Below are 26,675 nucleotides of genomic sequence, written 5' to 3'. Positions count from 1 at the left end.
TAGTAGATTTCTACATGCAAAAATTTCAAGACTATGAATGAACATGTACTATGATCAATGGAAAGAAAAAATTCCTTGCAATTTGAATGAATAAATAATTGGGCTAGAGAATCCTATCGATCAATGATGACCCAGGCTCAGTTTTTTACTGTATATGATTTATAGATCACACTACTGAACACCTTTCCCCCCAGAATTATTCTATGGCCACATCTTCATAGCTACATAGAGTAGATTCTGGCAATAACAGATCAGGTTGTATACATGTATGAAGGTAATTTTAGTCCAGGTGCTTCTTACTTGAGAAGCTAGGATGTGGCGATGCTTAACGTTTGTATTTTCCAATGTATTCAAGATGACATGTTGATGGACAAGAATTTTTCATAGCTTCCAGGTTGCTCTGCAGGTTTGACCTGTACCTTCAAACTGCTTCATCTTTCTACAGAGAGATGAGAGCTGCGCATGGGGCACATTTTTTGCAAGAAACGTAAAAATTTTTGGATGTATTTTTGTAGATATGGAACGGTGTTTTGCAGATGTTTAAACTTGTGACCCAGCTCTCTCAAGTTGTGTTACAGTGCTGTACCATTAGAACGCCCACTCCCTCCCCCAGCAGGCACTGCTGTCTGCTGGGAGGTGCATTTGTTTCTCCGCAGGCCCTGTTTGCTGGCATTTCTGCTGCGCACAGACTATTCCTGCGTGATGATGACAGATGCTGGAAGTTGGCAAAGACACTAATTTAAAAAGCACTATCAGCTAAAAGTGATCTATGGCACTGCATGTAGTGATCCAGGCCCTCTGCCAAATACAGTGTGTTCCAGTAGAGTTGCACAAGGATCTTTCACCTAGAGTTGACTCAAAGAACAAGCACTGGATGGCTCACTGATACATACTAAAATAATTTCTTGAGCATTTGTTGATGCAAATATATGCATTGATGCTGCTCCGAGGTCTTGATTAGAAAAAAAATCTATTTTCTGAGTAGATTTTTTTTTTAACCCATCATAAGATCAACAGCCGTTTCATACTGTACATCATTTGATTGCTTCTTATACAAAATTTAAATCCACAGTAAATTCAACCTTGAGCTGAACCTCAAATAAGTAAAGAAATATTATAAATAAAATGTATTACTTTTATCTTATCATACAGGAGTATCTTTCCCTACATTTTTAATTCATTGGCATCAGCCATGTGTCTTTGTAAGGCAACCATCCAGTTATGCATGAGAAGCACAAAGACAACAGTTCATCACAACATGCATGCAGTTGCTAACACACACACACACACACACACACAGAGTGAAGCTAAGAATTACTAAATCACCTAAAGAGAATTCCTTTCTAATGTAGTTCGAAAGCCAGAAAAAAACATGCAAACATCATTAATTAAAAGCACTGTACAGTATATCATTTATATTTTATGTCAATATGTTTTTTGACAAAGCTCTTCTCTATGTTCACTACATGCAGCTTGAACTCTGAATAATTCTTACTCATAGTGTATCGATTTGAATGATTCTAGAAGAAACTGGAACTTATAATACGATGGCGTGTACAGAACTCTGCCACAATTTCGCCAGACACATGACCTCACACCAACACACACCAATATACCCAATACATTGATAACAGTCCTGCTGTAAAGCCACTGAGTTTTGCAAGACTTTGGGCAACGGAACCCAAGGAAAGCAACATTTTACTTTACACAGAAGCATCTTTACGCCTCCTACACAATGAATTATGGAAGAGGCTCATCATCCATCTATCCATCCCTCTCTCCCTCTGGACTCAGAGGAGTAAAGCAGTCACTGTTGATTTACCATCCATTTTTCCCCATGTTATTGTTTCATATTGCTCTGGTAACTCCTCTGCACAGGAAACACATAAAATCCATTCCGCATTTTTTGCCATGGCTGATGAGAGGCACGGTGGGTAATATGTTGATTTAAATGCAGTGTGTGAAAATGCAGGTGCCTTTGGGTTTTCATGTGCTAAACGTATGTACTAGAGTGTTATTTGTTTCAGTAATTGTTACTAATTTCACCCATTTCACCGCTAGTGACCATGCTTAAATGCAGCGGCTTCTGCACGGATTTCTCGATTTTTCACTTTTTAGTGATTGTAGTATAGAATACAGAATAGTACAGTACAAAATTCTTTAAAAATTGTTTGTTGGTTTTAGTTTTTCAAAACTCTTTTAGGCTATATATAATAAAATAGCAAAATAATATCAGAAATATATGTATGCTAAAAATGATAAAATACTATCAGGAAAAATGCAAATGTAGCTGGTGGCATGGCAGCGCAGCAGGTCGCACGTGTGCTTCACAGCACCTGAGTTATGTCAGTGGACATATGTTTGATACCCATTCAGTCTCTGAAGAGTTTGTATGGCTAGAGAATGTATGTTCTCCCTGTGGTTGCATGGGGATCCTTCTTTTGTTCCAGTTTCCTCCCACAGCCTTAAGACATGAGTTTCAGGTGGACTGGATACAGTAAGTTGCCAAGTGATGTGTGACTGTGAAAGCGAATGTGTGTGTGGCTGCACTTCTCTGTGTGTGAGTTTCCCTGTAGGGATTGGTATTAGTATTATCCTATACTGTCCTGTTCTGTCCTGTCCTGTCTTGTCCTCTCTTGTCCTATCCTGTCCTACCTTACCCTATTCTATCCTAGTCAAAGGACTGGTGTCGTATCCCAGGTATATCCTGCCCAGCCTAGCACCCTGTGCTTCCCGGATAGGCTATGGACACTGCTTCTCTGCATTTAGATAAGTGGAGATCCATAGTGAGTGACTAAGTAAGTGAGTAAAACACAAAGTTTTACCTGTGCAATAGATTCAACATTGAAAGCAATTAATCCTCAGTTTTAATTCCTCTTACAGCACACACATGTAGAAAGAGGGAGTGCCTGTTTTCAAACATCCACACGGTGTAATTGAGGATGCTCCTGGTTTAACCCTGGACTATCCTGTATCTGAGGTTGCAGGTTGAATCCCACCACCTGCTGTAGTACCCTTGAGCAAGGTACTTACCTTAAATTGCTCCAGTAAAAATTGCCCAGCAGTATAAATGGGTAAATAATTGAAGATAACTTAACACAGCAATTCATTTTAGAGAAAAGCAACAGCTAAACGAATAAATGTAAATGTAATGTAAACGTAACCGTTCAGGAGTGCAGGAAAGCCTGTATTAAATTGAGAGCAACAACATTTTTTTTTTTTTCAATTTTCAGAGAAGTGTCTCCTCCTCTCCAAAATTCCTTTAATAGCCTCTTCCTCTAAGATCTTGCTCTGACTGAGGTGACAAAGAGAAGGATGTGTTGCAATTCTGCTTCCCTGAACCGCAGGTTCCCTTCATAATGTCGAGGAGCACCCCCAGCAGAGGTCAAGTGAATTGCTGCAGGCAGACCCAGAGTGTTACGAGCACTGAGTGAATAATTAGTTTTGCATCGCTATGGCAACACTCTGTTGTTTGCCCAGGAGAGCCTCCACCACTCTCTCTTTACCATGAATGGTACAATATGGAAAACAAAGAGAGCACTCAGTCTCTGTATTCATACCATTTTTTATACATTACGAGCAAAATTAAGTGTAAAAGGCCAATGAGCAAATAGTCAAAGCCGCAACATGTAAATTGTTACCAGTTATTTCCAGACTGTTAAACTGAATGAATTCTATAAATTAGTTCGTTTTTTTTCTTTTTGGTGAAATATAGTATTTTCTGTTTTATAAAGGGCATGGGGGCGTGGTGCAGTGGGTTGGACCGGGTCCTGCTCTCCGGTGGGTCTAGGGTTCAAGTCCCGCTTGGGGTGCCTTGCAACGGGCTGGCGTCCCGTCCTGGGTGTGTCCCCTCCCCCTCCGGCCTTACGCCCTGTGTTGCCAGGTTAGGCTCTGGTTCCCCGCGACCCTGTATGGGACAAGCGGTTCAGAAAATGTGTGTGTGTGTGTGTGTGTATAAAGGGCATGAATTGATCATTGCAACTTTTGTGAAACCTGTCAGAACACATTTCATTTTGCTAGTTTTATTTTTTTGTTATTATTGTTTATTCATTTATTTATTTTGCTTAAGGGGGGCATGGTGACACAGCGGGCTTCGCTGGGTCTTGCTCCCTGGCGGGTCTGGGGTTCAAGTCCCGCTCGGGGTGCCTTGTGAAGGACTGGCGTCCCGTCCTGGGTGTATCCCCTCCCCCTCCAGCCTTGCGCCCTGTGTTGCTGGGTTAGGCTCCGGTTTGCAGCGACCCTGCCCAGGACAAGCAGCTTCAGCCAGTGTGCGTGTGTGTGTGTGTGTGTGTGTGTGTGTGTGGGTGTATTTTACTTAACATGTGCCTATACTTAAAGCACACTGAATAGCTTCTCCTTCATGTTTTATTTCTTGTAACTGGAACTTTTAATACAACATCGAGTTCCATATCCAGTGTGCAGATTTTGTACTAATATAATTTACCAGTATGTTATAATATAATTGATAATGTGTGTGTGTGTATAACATAATGTAAAAAACTTCTGTTTCATAATGGATCAACTTGGCTCTATGTAGGTGTAGCTGATAACAAGCAAACTAGGTGACACACAGTAATGTCTTGTAGGCACGTTGACCTCATCACACCGAAGGCCTTGTTAAAGATTACTCAAATACACACACACACACTTTCAGAACCGCTTGTCCCTTACGGGGTCACGGGGAACCGGAGCCTAACCCGGCAACATAGGGCATAAGGCCAGAGGGGGGAGGGGACACACCCAGGATGGGACGCCAGTCCGCCGCAAGGCACCCCAAGCGGGATTCGAACCCCAGACCCACTGGAGAGTAGGACTGTGGTCCAACCCACTGCGCCACCGCACCCCCCATTACTCAAATAATTATATGTTATATTACTCAAACGATGCTCTATAATTATATAGCAAAATTATAAAAATGGGAATGAGACTAAGTAAGGAATAAGACCTTGCACCTTAGCAGTGAGTCTAATTTTGTGCATTACGATCCAAAATCTAGCAGTTGTATTCAGCGCTCCTTGCCTGAGTCAGTGCCATACATTGTCTCCACGACAACAGACACCAAGAAGGGTGGTGTGCTGGGGAGTCAATGCTTCTCAACGGTTTTCGACAATTACCTCAAGCACATTTCCGCAGAGACGGAAGAGGGTGCAGCGCCAGTTTGCTATGCACACTTCAACTTTAGGCCACAGCAGAAGCACCTACTTCCATGCTTCTCCCATACAAAGTTATTTTGCAGGGAATAAAATAACTCCCTGATCCTGTTACTGGCGATGCTCACATGTTAGCAAAGCTCAGAAAAGTAAGAAATCAGTTGTAGTGTGACATTCCCATGTTGCATGTTGAAAAAGACATAGCCTATCGCAGTGGTACTGATTTCCTTGGTTTCTCAGTGGGACACAAATGGAAATTTAAAAGTGAAATTACACCACACTGGCAGTACACTGCAAGCAGACACTATAGCCTGGAAACCATCCAGCGTGTTCCGTCCCTCACTGTCTGTGTTTTTCCGCTCTTACGCTGGCAGGAAACATTGTACTGTTTGTTTCAGCCAATTTTCTAAAAATGCATGTTTCATGCAATGAAGACATACTAGTTCAGAAAAATAACATTGTTAAGCTTAAGCTCACATTTTATTATTCAGGCTTGATGACAGATAAACCCCAAAAGGTTCGATGATCATCCCTCAGTGTTTATCTGTAGAACGTAACACAACATCATCAAATAAATAATACAGTATATCTGTCTTAAGAAAAAAAAACAATGCTTTTCCCAGGTTTCTCTGTCTCAGACCTACATAGTTGCGTAGAATGACAGCACATGTACTGTTGGAAAACGAAATAAATAAATACTTTGTATTTAAAATTTCTATCAAGCTGAGGGCAGCACCACGGCACAGCTGGTACCACAGATGCCTCACAGCATCTAGTCAGTTCAACTAGATGTACGTTCAGTGTCCACATGGGTTTCCTTTATGTGTTTTGCTTTCCTCATGCGGTCCATTTAAGATCCATCAGTGACTGTAAATTGCTCATAGTGTGTGTGTGTGTGTGTGTGTGTGTGTGTCCTCAGATGTACCCTATCTCATGCCCTGTAATTCTGGGGGAGACTCTAGACCACTGCAACCCAGAACTGGACAAGTGGTTATTGATAATTAATGGATGTTTCTTTCAATATTTTTTTACAAAAGTTCTTGGAAACTAAAGATAAAAAACCCAAAAATCAAAATCACAAGCTAATCTGCATCTTGCGATCATTTATCAGAAGCAAATGTTTATGTCCGTTATTGCCGTTTTTTAAGATGGCTCATTGAATTCTAAAACACCACATTCAAAGAATTCAGGACAGTGCCTTTACCTCTGGAAACGTTTGAAACTTGATTGTCACTGAGCAATTAGTGCACCTTACTAACAATGAGTTCTTCAGCATTTGTTCTGAGAACATCCTGAAACCATCAAGACAAGGATTAAAGAAGATGCCAGCAGCAGAACGCTAGGATCCGAGCCCGTGTCAACACCCTGTCTTTCCCCAGCTGCTGCAAATTAATGAGTAATCAATCTTCAAATTGACGACCCCATTTCATTCCACAGATGCTCGATCCAGTTGATATTGTTTCTGGTGACAGGACAAGTCATTGTAATTGGCTGAATTCACTTACATGTCCCCAGAAGCAACTTATTGAACGAGCCCGTTTGTATATGGCTATACTGCTGCCCTAAAGGTGTTCAACAATGGCATGTAACAGGGCTCAGATATACATACCGTAGTATTCCAAGAATGTGATGTGAGCATTGGAAACACATCCCACACCATCACAACTTGCAAATACTCAAGCAATTTAACTGCTCCATAGCCATAAAACAGAAGGAACTGGCATTCACCAGACTAGGCAATGTGCCCCTTAGCAAATGGTAACAGATCTATCTATCTATCTATCTATCTATCTATCTATCTATCTATCTATCTATCTATCTATCTTTTCTTGCTTTTTTGCTACAGTAAAACAAAGGTTTAATATTAGGATTTCAGCAAAATGTCATTCAAAAATGAGCTTTGCCAACTAAATTCCCTTATCCTGGTCATTTTTCATTTTTTGTTGACACAACAGTTAATACTAAATTAAGCTGACACTGGTTTTCATTACAAACGACTGACATTATCAGATTCAAGAAGAAAATATGTTATATATAAAGCGTTATATTTTACTTGTGCTCCTGAGATAGAGAACATCCAAGTGAGACAGTCTCATCTGTCAACTTGATGGCTGTAAACATGGCTTTACAACCTCTATGAACAATTTATGTTTTTCCTATATAAAATGGTTAATGGCTGTCAAATATGCATTGAAAAATTACTAAATATCATAAAGACAGGGTTTAACTGGATATAATCCCTGAAGGACAGAAAATGCTTCATGTGTTCTTTAAAGTGTTGAATTTCACTTTTTTTACTTTCAAGATGAAAATGTTGCTTTACCTCCATGAAACCCAAGACAAAGGCTGTCGCTAGGTGTCATTAACAGAAAAATAATCAATCACCAAATTTTCCTTAAAGTATCTCTGCAGGTGTTTCTATAAGGAGCTTGAAGGGAACAAGAAACATAGCTTAGTATTTCCTCTGCAGAGGTTTTCAAGACTAAATTATATTAGGGAAACCCAGTGAACTAAGCTGCTAATCTTCCAAATTGGTTCTACTGAAATATCTCAAAAGGCATTTTATGTTTTATGAAAATTAGAATTTGCGCCAAGGAAATTAGAGATGATACTAATCTTCATGCCATATTAAGGAGGCTAGGATGTCTTTGAACAGCTCTGGTGTCGATCTGTAAATGATCTATGGTGAGCATTTTTAGGTCATGAAACAAGAAGACAAACCGTGTGAACAAAAACATATTCGAGTAGAAAAATACTGTGAACGTATTTTAAATAAAATGTACTATTTCATTCTAATGGTGCCAAAGATTCAGCAACAGGATCCCTATAATATAATCATTATATTCATTCAATTAACACGATGGGAGTTTCTGAGAGTCAGTTGGTCAAAGTCTGTTTGTAGCATGGTTTGAAATGTTCTACTCTATTTCAATGTTTTTATGTACTTACAGCACAACACGGTTTGGAGAACCTGACTATATTGTATGCAAACATTTTGTCGAATACATTATGCCGAACTTACATTACATTTTTCCATAACCACTTTGTATCAGTATGATTAGAAACCAGGACTTAAATCTTTGTTAATATTCTAGTTACAGATGGCTTCACAAATATAACATCACGAATCAGTTTACTGAACTAATGCCCTGTGTTATTGCAAAAATTCTGGTTCAGTTAACACATTACCTGAAAGCAATTAAATCTGTCAGTTTTTTTCACACAGCAACACTAACTGCTGGCTAGATATTTTTGGTAATTAAAAAAAAAAATATGCATAATAACAAAACCTGCATTACTGGGATATTGTAGGAGTGAAAAACTGTTTAAAACTTATCATCATGTTATCATATGCATACATATGCAGAGAACAAATGATAATCACTATATTTTTAAAGTTCAATGGTTTAAAAAGGTGTCAGGTCAAGGCAGTTTGTAAAAATAATAATTATTACATGAGTCAGACCCTGAGATACGCCCATTGTAGTTACGAGAATTTGATTTTCCAAGGGGTTTAATTGAAATAATGTCTAGTTCAACAAAAGATGTACTGTATATTTTCACATTTACAAGGACTGAAATTGGATTTTGTGAGCTTCTTGATACTGTAGATGAGTGGAACCAGACATGTACATCCACTTCTATTTATTTAGCAAATGCTTAACCGCAAAGCAACACAGTATGATTACTATGGTGTATTTCGCCAACACCTATTTATTTATATGAACACTGCTGGACAGATGACACTAAACTCCTTAGAATGAGTCACCCTCCTGTACAGCAGAGCAATGTACCACATACTGTATATACACATATAAACACTATGGGCAATCTGGAGTAACCAGTTCATCTGAGACATGTCTTTGGACTGTGGGAGGAGACTGGAGCACCTGGAAGAAACACACACAAACACAGAGAGGACATGAAAACACCCCACAGGGTGAACGTGGATCAAGCCCACATCTGACAGCACAGCCCAGGCATTGCGAGACACCTCGTGTGACCTCGTCTGACCCCGTGTGCGCCGCTCTTAGTACTTTTAATTTGGCTTATGGTGCATTAAGTTCTCCATTTCCTCGACCGCTTGTTTGCAAGTTTCACTTGCTATAATCTCTGCAATAATGGCCCCCGTTTGGACTGTCCATGAATGCAAATTCATTTGCCCTGTTTTCTTTCACTTCTGTAGTCTTCACTGCACTTCATTTTTGCATTAAAGTTTGAATTAATACATACACACTAAGTATCATATGTATGTATGGTTCCTTGGTGAGTGCTTGTTAATACTGTATAATATTAAATGGGAACTGCCTTGGGATGTTGTGTTTTGATAACTAATAACTACTGAAGTAACTGTGTACATTTTAAAGGGATCTGGTGGTATTTCAGCTTAAATGGGTGTCGATTTTGGGGCTCAGGAACACCTTTTACCACTGAAACCAATGATGTTTACATCTAGGACAATTCACCTAACAAATGGATTTTCAGGAATGTATTACCTTCATAAAGTGGGTAAAGACTTTAATCGTATGTAAGAATTTCATAAATTTTCCATTTGCAGTCATGGCTTGTGTAAAGCATGACAATCCAAGTAAATGCAATGAGACACTGACCAACAAAGTCTGAATTCGGTATGAACATTAATAGGATTAGGAAGACCACCTTTTTATTTATAGACTTCGTTGGTTATGGTATTGACGCTGTTAACCTTTGCGCAATTAGTATTTTTTCCTTCTATTTGCCTCTTCTCAAAAAAGAATTGTTGAATTGCACTATGGTCAGAAGTACTTTGTTAAAGCTATTTTAAAGAAATGATACTCTGTCAGGCAGGCAAAAAGAAACAAACAAAAGTTATCTGTGACCAGACCAAATAGTAGGTATTTTCACTAACTCCATGAACGCAACAACACAAAAGGTGCAAATGAAATCATAGAGATGGACTGATTGTAATGAGGGTCACTCTGGAGCTTTTGATCCTCAGGCTAAAAAGGGCCGTCACGTCCCCTCCATTTGAGAACATATTATTGCCATTGGTCATCATTTGGCAAGCTCAGTGTAAGAGGGGAAAAAAAATAGCAGAAATGCATTGCTTTGATTTCTCATCTTCTCTCTATTTTCCCTTCCATTAGATGGTTTTCATTTGCTTCTGTTCGACTCTCACTGATATCCATAAAATGGAAAATAAGAGAAAATCACAAATATGCTGTTACAGTTCACCTTGTACCCTTAAAAGTAAATAATGGCATAACAGGTAAATTATAATTCCTTTTTTAAGATTTTTAACATTTTAAGCCTCCAAGAAGGTCGCTTTAATGTTGTTGACCATCACCCTTTATTAAATTAATGATTGCTTTGCTTTAACCTCTTACACAATACAGTAGTACATTACAGTCTGCTTTCAATGGCTCCTTTCATGACGAATTTTAGGTTACTGAAAATAAAGTTTAATATTCCTATTTTAACATAAAGTACTGATTTCAAAATCAATAACTGTGATTTTAATGGGAATGAAAAAATTTTAAAACATTTACTTGATGAAAACGTGTTTTGTGAGCAAAGCCCGTTTGTTTCTTTTTGGTTTGAACAGGTTGTACTGGAGCTCTGCAGTTTAACTTGTATGTAAGCCCTGCTTTTGACTGACAAAAATAAAAACTTAGAAGCAGCACAGTATCCCGCAGACTTCTGAAAGGATCAATTCCGTCTTGAGCCTTGCCTTTGTTCATGGAGGGAACATCAGAGATACAGGAAGGTGTCTCTTGCCATTATATAAATCGGGGAACCCACTTCAAACTCTTGCTCCTTCCGTTGTGCCTTTCCTGCATCTTCCATCATTACACCAGCATGAAGCACTGCTTGCCTCTTTTTTAACTCCTTGCTCCTACAAGCTCTCGCAAAAAATTATAGTGCGTCTGCTGAGATACACTGCTATCGTGTCCTCAGCACAGTTCCACAATGTTACTGTTCCATTTAATTTGGACAATTGAAGAAATATTCTTGTGCTGTATTCAAGAGGTTTGCTCACATACTGCATTTCATATGTCAATGGATAACAAATCTTTTGTGTCAAATCATTTTTTACTCAATGAAGTTTGGCATACCAATTATATTGTACCAGTTTCATAATTCTGTTTTATGGCAGCATATTCAGAGCAGCAGAGACCACATTGGAATAGACTGGATGTATTGCAAAAGGAGTTAAAAAATTGGAGATGTTTCAGTATTTCCAATAAAAACACCCAGAAACAAATTAACTTACCTTCTGACTATTAGTTTCATAGTAAGACAGAAATTAGTTAATGAAAAGATCATGTATTTCAGTTGTCTGCAGGAGCTGCACCACTTAGCCTCCTGGCCAGTGTTTGAGCCTTTTGGGATTCCCTTTACACTTTGTTTCTTGCTTATTTTCTTTAGAATTAGTTCATGTTTGTATTGTTCCATGCTGTTTTGTCACCAGCACTTCATTCTTTGCTTTTCAACATATTTGAACCAATGGATATTTTTTTTTTATATTGTTGTTCTTCGATAGTTTTTATTTCTGTACATCTGATTTTGGTCTAATAAAATCTGTACGTCGACCCATTGCCACCTCATGCCCGGGCTTTTTTTTAATCACAGACACTTCCATTAGTTCTGCTCTCTGCACAGAATAAGCAGTGAAACTTTTACATTGTGTTAATGTAGCTGCAATTTCCAATTCAATTCACATAAGGTGCTTCTATCAAATAGGGTAGAAATTGCTACTGGTTTGGTCCATAGAAACAGCAAAGCTCAGCTTTTCATTATTCTGCAGTCTTAAATATAACATAGCTCAGTTGTTTTTCACCAAAGCTCTACAAGCTCTGCCGCTGAGCCATTATTTACAGCCACTCAATGGACCACATACAGGTGTGTGTATTTATTAAACCACATGATGAACTGTAGACTGTAAAAACTGAAATAGTGCCTTACATAATTAAAATGAAGCTCAAATGGATATGGTGGTCTAAGGGAGCAAACTTAAAACTGGAGAATGAAGAAAATGACTAATTTTTTTGTGAAATGGTCTGTGTGGTGAAAGGACAAGAGGTTTTCAACATTGTGCAGGAACGACTGAGTCAGCTCAGCTTTTATTTGGAACGCAAATCAAAAATGCCTGTAGAATGGTGCATTCCAGGCCACAAATATTTCTAAGCCAAGAAAATTCATCTCATTAAATGATGCTGGGAAACTAAACAACTCGATTTCCAGAATTATTGCAGGAGATAATTGCAGTTCTCCACTGGCCTGTCATCCAGCAGGTGTTGTAACCTTTCCCAGCTCACAGAAAATAGTTCATGCTGGAATCTAGAAAGACATCATTTTATAAGTGAACCACATCACCTCAATAGCAGCCTCAATTAATTGATTATAAAATATATCTAAAGATTCTACCATTAAACTCAAGGCTCAAAATGCAGTTTAAATATCTAAAAAAACAAAAAAACGCTTTTCTGTTCATTAGGTGCAGCTCAGCACAACACTTTAGAAGTGAGAACTTTTGAGGAAGTCTTTAGATACAGCATTCCAGAACTATCCATATTTATAGGTAATAGTCTAACTTGGTCTTCTGGAGTAAAACTGTTTTTCTTTTGTCTTAAGTAATAAGTTTGATTTTCTATCTACTGTACACCGTTCCATTAAGCTTTCCATTCCATCCTTATGACATTTATTTGTCTTTTATAATAAACTGGATTTTTTTCATAACAGTAATCTATTTTCTAATTTCATTCAGTTTTCTCATAAAAGAATAAAGAATAATTTTCCAATAGAAGACAAATTTTGCTAAAAATTAGATTTTTTTTTAAACTATGTGTAAAACTCATTTTCAAGTAACTTTTTGAAATTGATCAAACTGAGCTGCCGACGGAGAATTTAACAAAGGACTTGAGCATCTAGCAATACCACGGATGTGTCCTGTCTGCTGCCTTGTTTGCAATATTCACGGAGAACAGGAAGTCAAAGCAGAATCGGGGTTTGGATTGTATTGTAGTCGGAGATGTCAAAGTTCCACAGCTGCAGTCTGCAGATGTTGTGGTCTTCTGAGCCTTCCAGTGAGACTGCTGTCCAGTACTCGCTGGAGCAGCTCTCAGCTGAGCGCGGTGGAGTTCGGGTAAAGGTCAGCTTCACCGGTGGTGAAGATGGGGGATCGCAGGTCTGACCAGTGATCCAATGCTGTACAGGATTGTAGTGGTGAAGCAGGAGCTGAGGCCTTGGAAATTGTTTATATTTTAGCATTCAGTCTGCAGCCCTATCCTTACCTGTGCTTATGAGTTTTGGGTAGTGACCAAAAGAACCACAAAGCAGGTACAGGGAGTTGTTGAAGTACAACTGCTGCTCCACCAGACTGAGAGAATGTCCTACAGGGGTGGTACTGGGCACTCCCACTGAAAGGATGCGTTGGGGCAGACCCAGGACACTCTGGAAAGATTGTACCTCCAGTTTGGCCTGAGAATGCCGGGGGATCCGCCATAAAGAGCTGGGGATTGCTGTTATACAAAGGGACGTGCATCCTTCCCTGCTTGGACTGTGCTCGAAATGACCCCTGCCTGGACAAGCTATTCTAAAAACAACACAGTCGGGAAGGACATAATGTCTTGAATTTATTTATTTATTTATTTATTTATTTTGTTATTATTTTATTTATTATTTTAAAAAGATTTTTTAAGTCTTTAAAATTTTTTTTTGAACAAGAGAAACTGAAATCTAACAACGGAACGCAGATTAAGATTAGGTACCTGACATTTTTTAAATCCCTCAACCCTTAAATCCTTGCCTGATGTTTCAATTAGTCCCAGTGATGAATTCTAATCATTAGAAGACTGAAACGATGCCTCATTGTCTTGGCGCTGTGTTTTAATTCCCCAGCCGACAACTTCAATCCAAGTATGTGAATGTCAGTGGGACGGAGAAGAAAAAGTCTCGGAGGGCCCAAGTTAATGAGCAATGATTACAATTAAAGATGCAATCAACAAGGCAATTTCTACTAAGTAAAGCCAAGTGTAACACAAAACATTTAAATAAGAGCATATGAAAGGCGAGTTGACAAGGCACCTTTATTATAGCTAGTGCCATTTGGTTCAGTAAGGAAACATAATGACTGATGTCTCGGGATACAGCCTACAGTAAATCCTGAGAAAAATCTTGATATTTGATTCTGCAAACAAACAGAACGCAGAATAATGGAAGTTTCTTGAACTTTTATTAAATGGTATGGTACTTGTTCTGAATCACATCTCGTAGGACCATGAATCTCTGTGTATTGATTGGCTTCGTAGCGAATTAAGGATTGGTAGCCGAGAGTGTAAAACACTGAGGAGTTTGTTTTCAAAATCCGAAAGTGCAGTGAGCTGTACATGGAAAGATAAGTGAACTCCAGGTGTAGCTTGAAATATCATACAGCACCATGAGGAGCCCTGAAATGTTAAAGCTGGTGACACCACATGTACTGTTGGCAGCCTCACGTGGGCAAGATGATGGCTGGACTCTTTCTTTCAGGTTCTGCTTCATGCCTCTATTTATACTGTATGTCTTATGTATATATAGAGCCAGGGGCCGTGTTGTTGTGCATGTTCTTTCACGACAGCCAGGTGTGTGCACTGCATCGGAGGATATCATTTTACATTTTCTGGATCGACTGGTAGGTAGGCTGGCAGCCACAGAATAACATTTCATGTGTCAGCACAATATTCAGTACGATTTTTCTTCTTTATTGTCTCTAACAAACTACTATAAATAGTCACTAAATACATTTTTTTAAGTATTCCAAAAAATGTTGGTGTATTTGTACTCTGCATTGTTAGTAACACTACACAGTTCTCAGTAGAGCTTCTTCCTGAGTTGTGATTGATGATCATGTTGCAATAACCAGCTTTCTTACCATGAAGAGCCCAAACACATTATACCAAGTCTGTTAAATTGCTTTTAAAGGCGAAATTTGCCATTGTCATTATTTGATTTCCATAACCAAAGGATGGAATCATGGGGAAAAATGATAGGAGTGCGGTACATCGGTTACCACTTGTGACCACAGACAGTAACACACACATATTGGTCAAACAGAGGTCAACATAAATTCTTGTTTGGAATTTAGCTACTAGAGCCATGAAATGGGGAACCGGGCAGGAATGGTCAGGCAATACTGAATGAAATGGTTAAAAAATGTCTGAAATTGTACTGGCCATTGTGTACTGATCCAGTTTTTATATTGTTTTTATATATTATTTTTTTTTTTATATTGCAAGTATTTTCAGACTTATATTCTGCTGCTGTAACATAATAATTTCCCTTGTGGGATCAATAAAGTATATCTATCTATCTATCTATCTATGAAATATGTTTAACTAAAACAAGACCCTGTTTCTACAGTAGTTCAGAAGTTTGAAATGATGTACAAAGAACAGCAGTACTGTCGAACACTGTACGCATGGGGGAACATGGTGGCACGGTGGGTTTGACCACTGCCCGCTGTGTGGTGGGTCTGGGGTTCGGACTCTGCTTGGGGTGCCTTGCGACGGACCGACATCCCGTCCTTCAGCCTTGCGCCCCGTGTTGCCGAGTCAGGCTCCGGCTCGCTACGACCTCACTCGGAACAAGCGGTTCTTGTACGTATTGGGTACTTACAATATAACGCAACTGGACACCGATCGCACATTCTTTTGTACATGTGTATCAGTGGAGCCCTTACACAATGCCTGTGCTCGCGTCCTTACATAAAATGTTAGATTTGTGACATTATTGCCAGGCAACATGTAGCCATGTAGATAGCATGACCGGCAACATCCCGCTGAATAAATTCGGTCAGATTGTAACATATATTCTCCACTTGCTCCCCGACACATTAAGCCCTATTCATTTGTTTTACCGCACTTTAGAGAGAAATACAACGAAACCAATGAAGCAAACAGCCTCTCTTTTCCCATGCGGTTGTACCACCACTTGACTCACTAAGAGGAGCCCTGTGAAGCACAAGAACACTTCTTTGTTCAGTGCGCAGGGAGGCCCTTACACTGCTTCACCCGAAACATCGCTACATACCTTCATCACGCCATTGATAGTGTGCGTTCTTCAGCTACGCTCAGACAACGTGCGAGTGAAAAAGAGATCGTTGTAAGACTAGCACACTCAGCGACACTTACACTAAAGGGCCTCCAAACAAGACACAGCGCGTGCACATGGGAAAAACGCACAGAAAATGACACATGCAAAACTATGTGAAAACAGAAGCAAAACCATTATTTCAACGATGATAGATCCACGAAAGCTGAAAGTAAACAAAAGGTTGTTATTGTTATTTGGCCCAAGTGCCGGAGACTATGGAAACAGTGCGGTAGAGCACAAATGGAAAAGATGGTGACTCAGCGATAAGGATGGCAGTGTGCAGACTGCTTGCACACACACACGGTGCTTTGGTTGCCCACTGAGGACAGTCTGTATTCATGCTGATCTGTGGAGGCCTGGTTATCTTCCAAAGCCAAAAATATGGGCGTAAAATAGTTACTTTCTAAAAACGATGCATTCGTCCTCAATTGTTCGTTCCGTCAAACACAGACGACCTGTTCATCATCCAAAGGAGGACCCGGGCTTAAGGAATTACATTCCTGAATAAGACAAAATATTTTTTCTTTAGTTCTAATTATTTCTGTGTACGCAGCTTGTGCCTTATTATGTATTTTCACACTGCTAGTTGTAACTCAGTATGGAAGTGGTGTCAGCAGAAGCGCTTTCCCTTTTCTGGGGCAAAATCTAAAGTGTGAAATGAACAGGGTTAGATTCACCCCAGGGTTTCTCACACCCTGAAGCCTGGCTGTTGAGAAAAAAAAAAAAAAAAAAAAAAACAAGGTTTTCTTTTGTGCTACAAGTACTGACAATACAAAAAAACTCTTATGTCTCGCTTTAGGTCCTCTGCTGTAAGTGTAACTATTTTGCATTTAATCATTTTTTACATTCCTCCGGACTTACACTGTTTCATATGTTGAAACTTTAAAGTGCTAGGAAAAAACCATCGGTATTTTATATTTCCTTGCGAGATCCAGCTGATAGAGATTCTGTAGCCATTTAGCCTGTTACAAAACAGCCAGCACCCAATTTGCTCCACATAATACAGCTCAGAAGCATTTTTGTAACACTGGAACTGTCACCTTTCGTTTACCTTGTGCAATGGATCAGTACACAATGGCCAGTACAATTTCAGATGGAGAAAATCGGTTTGTTCCAACACTATTGCTTGGCGCATCGTTTAAACCCATTTCATTATAACTATATGATTATTATGTAGAGTCTCAGCCTGACTGTTTTAATTCATCTTGCAGTATTTGTCAAAGCAGAAAACTAAAAACAGCACATCACTGAATGAGTTTGTGCAAATCACAAGTGATGCCCACAGAGTATATACACTGTAAAAAAACTCATCAAGGTTGGTGAAAATTATCTGTATTGTAGGGGGTAGTTTGTTAACTGTTGATTGCTGGAGCACATATGGCTTTTAGCTAAGAGATGACAGTATTCCAGAACGTACATACAATGACCTCAATGGACAGGTCATGTTGGCGTCGTAGTAGGTATGCTTTCCTTGTTGTAAAATAAAAAAATACTGTTGTATTCCTTAACAATTGTAACATATATTTATTGATTTTTCTCCAAGGCAGCGTCCAGCGAACACGTAGTAGTATCAACCCACACCTTTTCACCGAGGGTGACTTACAGTGCTAGATATGGTACTGTACACTATTTATAGTGAGTGACTCATTTGCACACCAGGGAAACACACTCTGTCTCCCTCACTCAACAGAGTCAACAATTCCTTTGAAAGCATGTCTTTGGACTGTGGGAGGAAACCCACAGGAGCACGAGGAGAACATACAGGCTCCACACAGAGGGAGCAGAGATTGAACCCACGCCCTCTCACACCGCCCAGGTGCTGTGAGACAGCAGCACTACTTGCTGCACCACCGTACCACCCACATGGAGGTTGTCTATATAGGAACAGAGGGTATGTTGAATATTCTGTTTTGAAATCCCAAGCAGTAACACCTTTTGACATAAGTTGAAATACTACTGTTAAAAAAGTGTTGTTGAACCCGGAGCTGAATTCTGAAAGCTCTGAAAAATTCGACCACGTGGAGAGCAACACCAGTGTGAAAACGGAGGTTTGAATGCAGGAATGACTCACCCTAGAGTCACCCCTAGGCAACTTGCTTTGGGGTAAAATGGTCCAGTGCAGAAACATTAATTGTAAGCACACTGTACGCCTTCAGTGCCCCGCAAGTCGGACGTCATACGTGACACGCTAATAACATGAGTTATAGTCAAGCTGCTACAGAAAGCCTTCAAAGCAGGTATGGCCTTGCTGATTTGTTATAATAAGGGATCTGGGAATGAGACACTTCTCCACCACTAGTTGGGTTACATTCACAGTTTCCATTTACAATTAACCTCATTAGCCAGCAGGACATTTTTAATTCACTCTTTCTGTTGTGTTAATATTAACCACAATTAAACAGGGACTGAAAGGGAGACAGGGGGTGGGGGGAACTAATGCTAAACAACTGAACTGATGTGTTTTTAATGTACAACAAAGTGATCTGTGGCTCCTGGCTCATTATTTATTTGTGTTTGTCCCAGCCGCAGAATGAATGTGCTCCACAAATCCGTGCTTTCCGGTCTTCCGAGTGGATATTCCCCGCTTGCCTCCTCACTTTCAGTCATTGGAAATGCTGTATATTGGAAATTCAGGTTCTGCATTCTGTGTCTAACAGAACAGGTGTGGGAGCCAATCTACTGCTCTACTGACGCATTGTACAGTACAGAGTGTCTGGACAGGTATGCAAGTGCTACATTTTTTCTTACACCTGTCCTGCTGGGAAGCACCCAAATGGAAGCCTTTTCAAAAAGGGTTAGGTATCATGGTTGCGCTGAAGGAAGAGCGGATGCGTGTTCACACCCACGTCTTCATCATCTTCCTGCCTCATTCTGCAGGGACCCTCAGTCCCTCTTGGCAGTGACTATTTAATTGAGCTTCACTGCACAGAATCAGCCTTTGTTTTTCATTGGGTGACGTGGTTATGGGGGTGCGGTGTGGTGTGGTGCAGTGTGTGATAGCCGAAACCCCCTATTGTACAAAAGAAAAACATATCATTTCTCTCTACTTAGTGTTTAATTTAGAATAAATAAAATGAGACTTGATACATTTTTTAAAACCTTTCTAAAGCAGTTCTTTAAAGCAGGCTCAAGGTACATATAAGATATTAGAATTACGGGAAAAGAGGGAAAATATGTGACTTTTTGTGCACCACCTAATTCCAAATTCAGGCAGTGAAATTATAAATTCATCTTATTTACTACTAACATAGGGGGTGTGGTGGCACAGTGGGTTGGACCAGGTCCTGCTCTCCCGTGGGTCTAGGGTTCGAGTCCCGCTTGGGGTGCCTTGCGGCGGACTGGCGTCCCATCCTGGGTGTGTCCCCTCCCCCTCCGGCCTTACGCCCTGTGTTGCCGAGTAGGCTCCGGTTCCCCGCGACCCCGTATGGGACAAGCGGTTCAGAAAATGTGTGTGTGTGTGTACTACTAACATTTTGCATGACAGATTTTTTCTTGTAAATCATGTAAAATCTGTAAGGAATCAACACATTTGCCATTTTTGCTATAACTGCTAGAAAATCAAATGTATTTTTCATGTTTTTTCAAATGAAAACATTCAAGTTTGTACTCTGAATTTCCAGCGGACCAAAACCATGGGCAATATTATTTTATTCTTTGACATGTTGCTGTAATTTGCCATCCTCATTCATTTTTAACCTGAATGTTGCACATAAATGCCTTTAATGTTTTTTTCTCCAAAAAAAAAAAAAAAAAAAAAATTTCATTACATTTATTAAGCAATAAAGCCTTTCGGATGGTCTGACTGAATTCAGAATGAGTTCTCTGCTCTTTCAGTTCCCCTGCTGTTTGTTCTGTATCCTATCAGTGCAAGAATAGTTTCTGTTATCGTTCTTCAAGACAATGGGACAGTGTGTAAGCATTTGGTTTTATCCCACTATTACACCGCTGTGATGGCCTTGGAATTATTTGCAGTGTCCCTTTTTATAAAAAAGAAGGATTCAGGTATCATCACAAATCAGACCAGCTGATAGCCAGTCCAAGAGCCCTTTATGAAAAGCCTTCGGTCTAAAAAATATTAATCTAACCTTAGAAAAAAGGAGGAGAAAAGCTCAGAGCACCAGGAACAAGAAAGTTTGTTTGTGTTGCTGGCTGGTTGATTGTGCAAATGGGCAAAGTCTTGGTGAAGAAATCAAGTCGTTGTTGTTTAACCTATTATTACAGACCAAGGTTGAGTCACCACCAACCAAGCATGGTAACTCAACCCTGGTCTGTAATAACGTGAAATTTTTCATACATGCTGTATGTATATTACACATTTCAGTTTTCTATCATAATACTTTAGTATATCTAAAGATTTTAAATACATATGTGCATATGTTGAAAACCAGAATTTCTAGGCTTTGAATTTCTATATTCCTTTCTGAGATATTGGAAAGATAATCACATAATCACTTCATTTTCCCAAAGCAAGTGTTGCTTAATAAAACTTTTGTATTAATATCAATGATCACAAGTGTCATAACACAATGATAGTGAAGTAAAAGAGTAAAGGTGTATTTAGAGATATGGAAGCACTAGCAGAGAAAGTAATAAAAGTAGCTCATCACTTATATTCACTTACACTTGTACGACCAATGAGTGGAGCAGCTCAAGAGGATTTTCGACATTTAGAAGAAGCAGTGGAAGATAATGGCTCTTCTTCAGGCCTCACTACTCAGGGAGACAATTTACCAATGAGGGAACTTTTTGGCTCAGACCAAATTTCCCGTCCTTGCCGTCTCCATTCTTCTCTCCTAGTCGAGCCATCTACAACCACAGCAAACAAATTAGTGCCTGAAGGGTATGGAGATCTCAAAGGCTCTCCATTCAAACACTGGGTGGTTTGGGATTCCCGGTCCCTCAAATATATTGCTGCAAATCCATAATCTAACTGCAATCAATGTATTAAAGAGGGGATTCGTGTGGCCGAGAAAACTTTTCCCTTTTCTCTGCAATAACAGTCTACTGGTGATTGAATTTCCCTTCTATTTCACACCTTCTGCACAGCTGAACCGCTGTATTTATCATTTAGACTAAAGATGCAGAAGAGTGAAGAATTCATCAGACGCTTCGAACAGTCGCTTGTAACCTCAGGAGAATAATAACAGCAATTTCATTTGGTGACAGGAGTCTCGTCTGCAGCCGAGCACTTCAGTCTGTCACAGAGATTCACCACAAGTACTTTCATGAACATGCTTTTATTTTCTGTTCCATCTCCACAAGTAAATCATTTGGGGCCAACACTGGTTAAAAATCCTTGCGCATATCACTTCATTTACTGAATTCCTACAATGGAGGACAACGGGACTCCAAAACCTGTGCAATCAGAGCCAAATTCTCACAAAATTTGGAAAAATAAGACCTGTTTGGCTATATGGATCCCTATCATCTAGCTGCTGCCTGTAATCTTTCTTAAACCATGTTACGTTTTCATGTATTTATTTAGCAGACACTTTTCTCCAAAGAGACTTCCATTGAACTCTATGTCTAATCAGCCCACACACCTTATTCACCGCGGTGACTTACACTGCTAGATACACTACTTACATGGGTCACTCATCCATACATCAGTGGAACACACTCTCTATCACTCACACACTACAGGTGAACCTGAACAGCATGTCTTCAGACTGTGGGAGGAAACCAGAGCACCTGGAGGAAACCCACACAGAAACGGGGAGAACATGCAAACTCCACACAGGCTGAACTGGGATCGAACCCTTGTCCTCTTGCACCACCGAGGCGCTGTGAGACAGCAGTGTTACTTGCTGTGCCACCGAACCCCCCATTAAAATGTTAAAACATGTGAAAATACTTGTGCAGACATTTGCGTGGCAGAGTAACCACAGTACCCTGGCAGCCTTTTGAGTGTCTGTAATATGTCTGGGACCCACTGGTGTGCGGCAGGGTGCCCCTAGCGTTCCCCACCACATGGCACCGTTGGGCAAATTTAAACAAAGAGATTTCATTTGCCAGTGTTAACATAACCCAGCATCTTGAGTATCCCCTGGTATTATATGCTCGTCCCTGATGTTCATAAAAATCGACATCAAAGAGCGTGTGAGCGAAAGTCATGTCACGTTACCACTTCTGAGACCAACACGGGACCATTTAAAGGGACTCCCACAAGCATGCAGTCTGGAGCCATTGTTCAGCACATGCCTCATAGCAATTATTTCATAAATAAAATAAAGAACCTCGAGGAGTTTAGCTGAGTAACAAGAGGTTCTGTGTTTACATTAATGTGGAACTGCGGCTCGGAGCAACAAAGGCCCACGAGCTTCCAACTGAGGCCAGTGGATAGTGCTACTTTGGTTTAACTGATTTTCTAGTGCACAAGCAAATAAGAAGAAAATCAAAGTCTGCTTCTTCCTGCTCCATGCTTGGTCATTAACCAGTTACATCCCACCAAAATATGGGCCACTTTATGTGTTCAGCGAAGAAAGTGTAAGTTAAGGCCAAAGAACTTGCAAGTTTCTCAAAGGACTGACCTTTAACGTGGACTCCGATGCGGAAGTAAACATTGACGTTTCCCTGGTATCTCTCCACCAGAACATAGTACCACTGCTCCCAGGAGGGCAGAGGGCTTTCCAGCTCGCAGGAGCTCGACTTGCGGCAGGCCCGGGAGGTGGAGTTGTGCAGGGGTGGTGCTCGAGCTCTGACCTTCAGCAACACAGGGCAGGTGTCCACACTCTTGTTCCTCGTGTTACAATCCACCAGCTGCACCTTCACACTGGAGATGTAGTTTGGAATGAAAACCCTGGCAAGCAAAAACAGGGTACGTTGCCGGGAGGTACGGATCAGTTAGTCTGTTCCTTCTTCCAAGCCATGCTCATTGATCTGGTGAAGCTGGATTAATTATTTTAAGTACAGTCTTGGACAGTGCTTCACCTGCTTATTAGAAACACCAGTGCAACTAAATTCAATGGAAAGGACAAATAAATTGTTGTTTTTAATCAATGAAGTTTTTTCATGTTAAATGAACTATTGGGAGAAAAACCTGGAGGACCTATCTGTGAGACATCAGAAGTGCATTTATTAGTAAACTGGCGGGCTGAGTCACTAACAATTACTAGCAAGCCTGCAAGATTGCTGGAGTAAAAAAAGAAAATCTCAGCCACAATCTTTCCCTTTTTTTCCTTTCAGTGCCAGACTATTTCACTTTTAATTTCAGTTTTCCTCATTATCCTTCCTGTGATCACAGTAACCTAAAGTTATAAATACTTCAATGTTTTTTAAATGACCCCAGAAAATGAAAGTTCCCATAAAGGTGCTTTGTGCAAACATCATTTACAGTATTTGGCTCATATTATGTAAACACTGTTAAATGCAAAGATACACTGTATATTCAAAAAACGGGGGCAAGTTGTACAGCTGAGGACTGACCCTTGACCCTAACAACAAAATCAATAGAAAAACAAAGCATTTTCCTTCATGCTTACTAACTCCTTATAAATTCTACAGCCTAAACCCCATCAAGGCCACCAGTACTCTTCGTTTATCTCCTGAGAACTGGATAAATATTGCAATTGTGTCTCTTAGGGTATAACCTGTTACAGGCCATTTATCATAAGGGGCTATGAAGTACACTTACTTGTAAAGATGGCTGTAAACTGAAAGTTGTTAGGGTTTTAACTTATTTTTCTTTCCTACTGCTTTTTTTTTTTGCTATTTAAGCAGGTAAAAAAAACCTACAGACAATGCTTCAGATTCACAAACCAACAAACAAACAGTGGTGATCCATGTCTGCTCACCTTCCATTCACCTTCTGCAGTGGATGACAGTGAACATTTTTGCACTGAAATTTGTTCTGCTCCCTCACTTAAATGCCAGCATTAATTAACGGAGTGCCAAAGAACTGTAAGCACTGAGGGTATTAAGGTGAAGCATGACTTTCTGCATTAGACAGGTGGAGCTTTCTTTCGGGGTAGGTGAGGCTATAAATCAATGATACGCTAAGTGCTGCTGCTCACAATTTAGGAAATTATAGGTGAACCAATTATTAAAGGCAGTCTTAACAGGAAGTCTGAGCTCTGAAACTTCTTACAGCAGCTGAGAGATCTCACAGGTAATTATGTCGATATTTTCCTTTCTTTGATTTGCATTAGTAATGTTCGAGAAAGCGTGTGTGTGCGCTCGTCTATTTGAGAAAGGATGGAAGCTAAATATTGGCACTGCACCCTGAAGCTGCAGGGAGCACTAGATGAGTTACAGGGCGAGGGAGGATTGGAAAAGAGCGACTCGGGCTTCCTCAGTAGACATGTAAAATAATATCAGCATAATCTGCATCAAGTGACCAAATCATTTTTGCTGTTATTTTCTCTGAGTCCTCGATACTGCTATCATTGGCCTTTGGGCAGAAATGAAAGCTGCTTATCAGAATGAATATTTCTCAAGAAGAGCCATCTTGCTGAATTGATGAGACAGAATTTAGTATTAGCATTATCAGAACACACAGAATAAAACAAATACCATACAGGTTGTCTTTTAATCATAGTTAAAGCTGATTAGAAGTAAAATCGTTTAAGGAGGACTGCTAATTTAGGATTATGAGCTCATTCCAGGGTCCTGGCCACATGGATGACTAAACTATTTTTTTAAAAAATAAATGTATTGTGATTTAAAATTATTTAACTTCCTTAATATCCTTGGGAATTCAGACCTGTTTTCATAAAACTCCACGAAATTTGCAGTTCATATTAATTGACCAGTTTTCTTGGGATGTGTTTTTTCATGTTGTATCCCTGTCTTTTCCCTCTTATCTCTCTTTAATAAGCTTTTGTTTATTAATTAAGAAAGGAGTACATTAATATGTGAAATTAATGAAAGCTGAAAGCCACAACAGCAGACAGGGGAAGAGAGGATGTGTCGGGAATGGGGAATGGAGAGGCTGCAGTTGATACGCCAAGGATCACTGCAAATGGTTCCCGCATCTTAATTATCCTTCTCATCAAAAGCCTTTTAAGAAAATGCAGAGTGAAAAACAGACCTGCTGGACAACTCCCAGATCTTATTCACCTGACACTCATTCACACCCTCACAATCACTCTCGATCCATATCCACTTATATTAAGGTACAGTCACAGTGGTGTGGAGCCTATCCTGGGAGGGCACTAGACAGGGCACACCTCAAAGGGGACCCCACCCTTCTACAAGACAGTCACACACATTCACTCGTGCACTCACCTACACCTTCAGCACTCATTGAATATGCACGTACCCAAAGCCCTTCAGGCTCAAACAATTGAATCAGCACGATAAGTCTCCTTTTTTTGTGTCTCTTCTTATTGTTTCTAAAGTTTCTACAAGATGTTACTTGCTTACTTGTAAAGAACTGATTTGTTGTGAGCAGGAATCATCTGATCAATGAAGTATCCAGGATACAGCACAGAAATTCCAATCAGCTTCTGGACGATGAGCTGCGGCTGGAAGAGGTACTGGCATTCTTCATAGAGTCCCTAAACACAAAGAGAAGAGGAGAGAAAAATTAATGAACGTGATCTTGGTTGAACTTCCTATGACAGCACATTGCAGTCAAACTACATACCTGAAGTGTTTATCACCAAATTAAACAAATATTAAACAAAGCAGTAATATCTCTGTTTGTCATGTCAATGTTGCATTTTCCATACTATTCACCCACTCGTGAAATAAAATCATCTCATTTTCAGCACATGGTTTAAGAAGGTAGCAGGTCAATTAGCCACTGCAAAGAGTGCTTGGCAAAACTTAAAATAGTAAAATATATGAGGTTTTTCTTTCAGTTTTTTAATTAGAGGCCACTGCTTCATTCTGGGGAGGGGGGGTGGGGTGGGGTGGTGGTGCAGCAGGTTTGGCTGGGTTTGAGTCCTGCTTGGCATGCCTTGTGATGGACTGGCATCCCATCCTGGGTGTTTCCCCTCCCCCTCTAGCCTTGCACCGTGTGCTGCCGGGTTATGCTCCGGTTCCCCGCGACCCCACTTGTGTGTGTGTGTGTGTGTGTGTGTGTGTGTGTGCGCTTCATTCCACAGACATAACAATATATTTCAAAACAATGTTTATATATTTCAATGAATTGTAAAAAAGATTTTCCAAGTAATGGACAGAAAATTGTAGTTTGATGGTCACTTTCTTTTCACAGTGTGAAGTTGAAATCATTTAAATTGCCCTGTACTCTAAATGAGAAATCTACAGTAATATTTATGAGTTGCAGGGGTGCAGTGGTGCAGTGGGTTGGACCACAGTCCTGCTCTCCAGTGGGTCTGGGGTTCGAGTCCCGCTTGGGGTGCCTTGCGACGGACTGGCGTCCCGTCCTGGGTGTGTCCCCTCCCCCTCCGGCCTTACGCCCTGTGTTACCGGGTTAGGCTCCGGTTCCCTGTGACCCTGTATGGGACA

At 40.1% G+C, this 26,675-nt stretch overlaps 1 protein-coding gene across 1 annotated transcript in view; it reads right to left on the bottom strand.

Moving 5' to 3' along the window:
• The window catches only part of tmem8b (transmembrane protein 8B), a 94,743-nt gene that overhangs the window by 21,116 nt on the left and 46,952 nt on the right, over positions 1-26,675 (bottom strand). The window contains exons 4-5 of the mRNA XM_018759065.2: positions 25,626-25,759; positions 22,793-23,061 (exon numbers count right to left, since the gene is read on the bottom strand). Of these exons, the coding sequence (XP_018614581.2) occupies positions 22,793-23,061; positions 25,626-25,759 (403 nt within the window). The remainder of the gene's footprint in view (positions 1-22,792; positions 23,062-25,625; positions 25,760-26,675) is intronic.

This window comes from Scleropages formosus, chromosome 17 (genome assembly GCF_900964775.1).
Source record: "Scleropages formosus chromosome 17, fSclFor1.1, whole genome shotgun sequence".
Classification (NCBI taxonomy): domain Eukaryota; kingdom Metazoa; phylum Chordata; class Actinopteri; order Osteoglossiformes; family Osteoglossidae; genus Scleropages; species Scleropages formosus.
The sequence above is the reverse complement of the archived record's forward strand: the minus strand, read 5'-3'. Positions and strand labels throughout refer to the sequence as shown.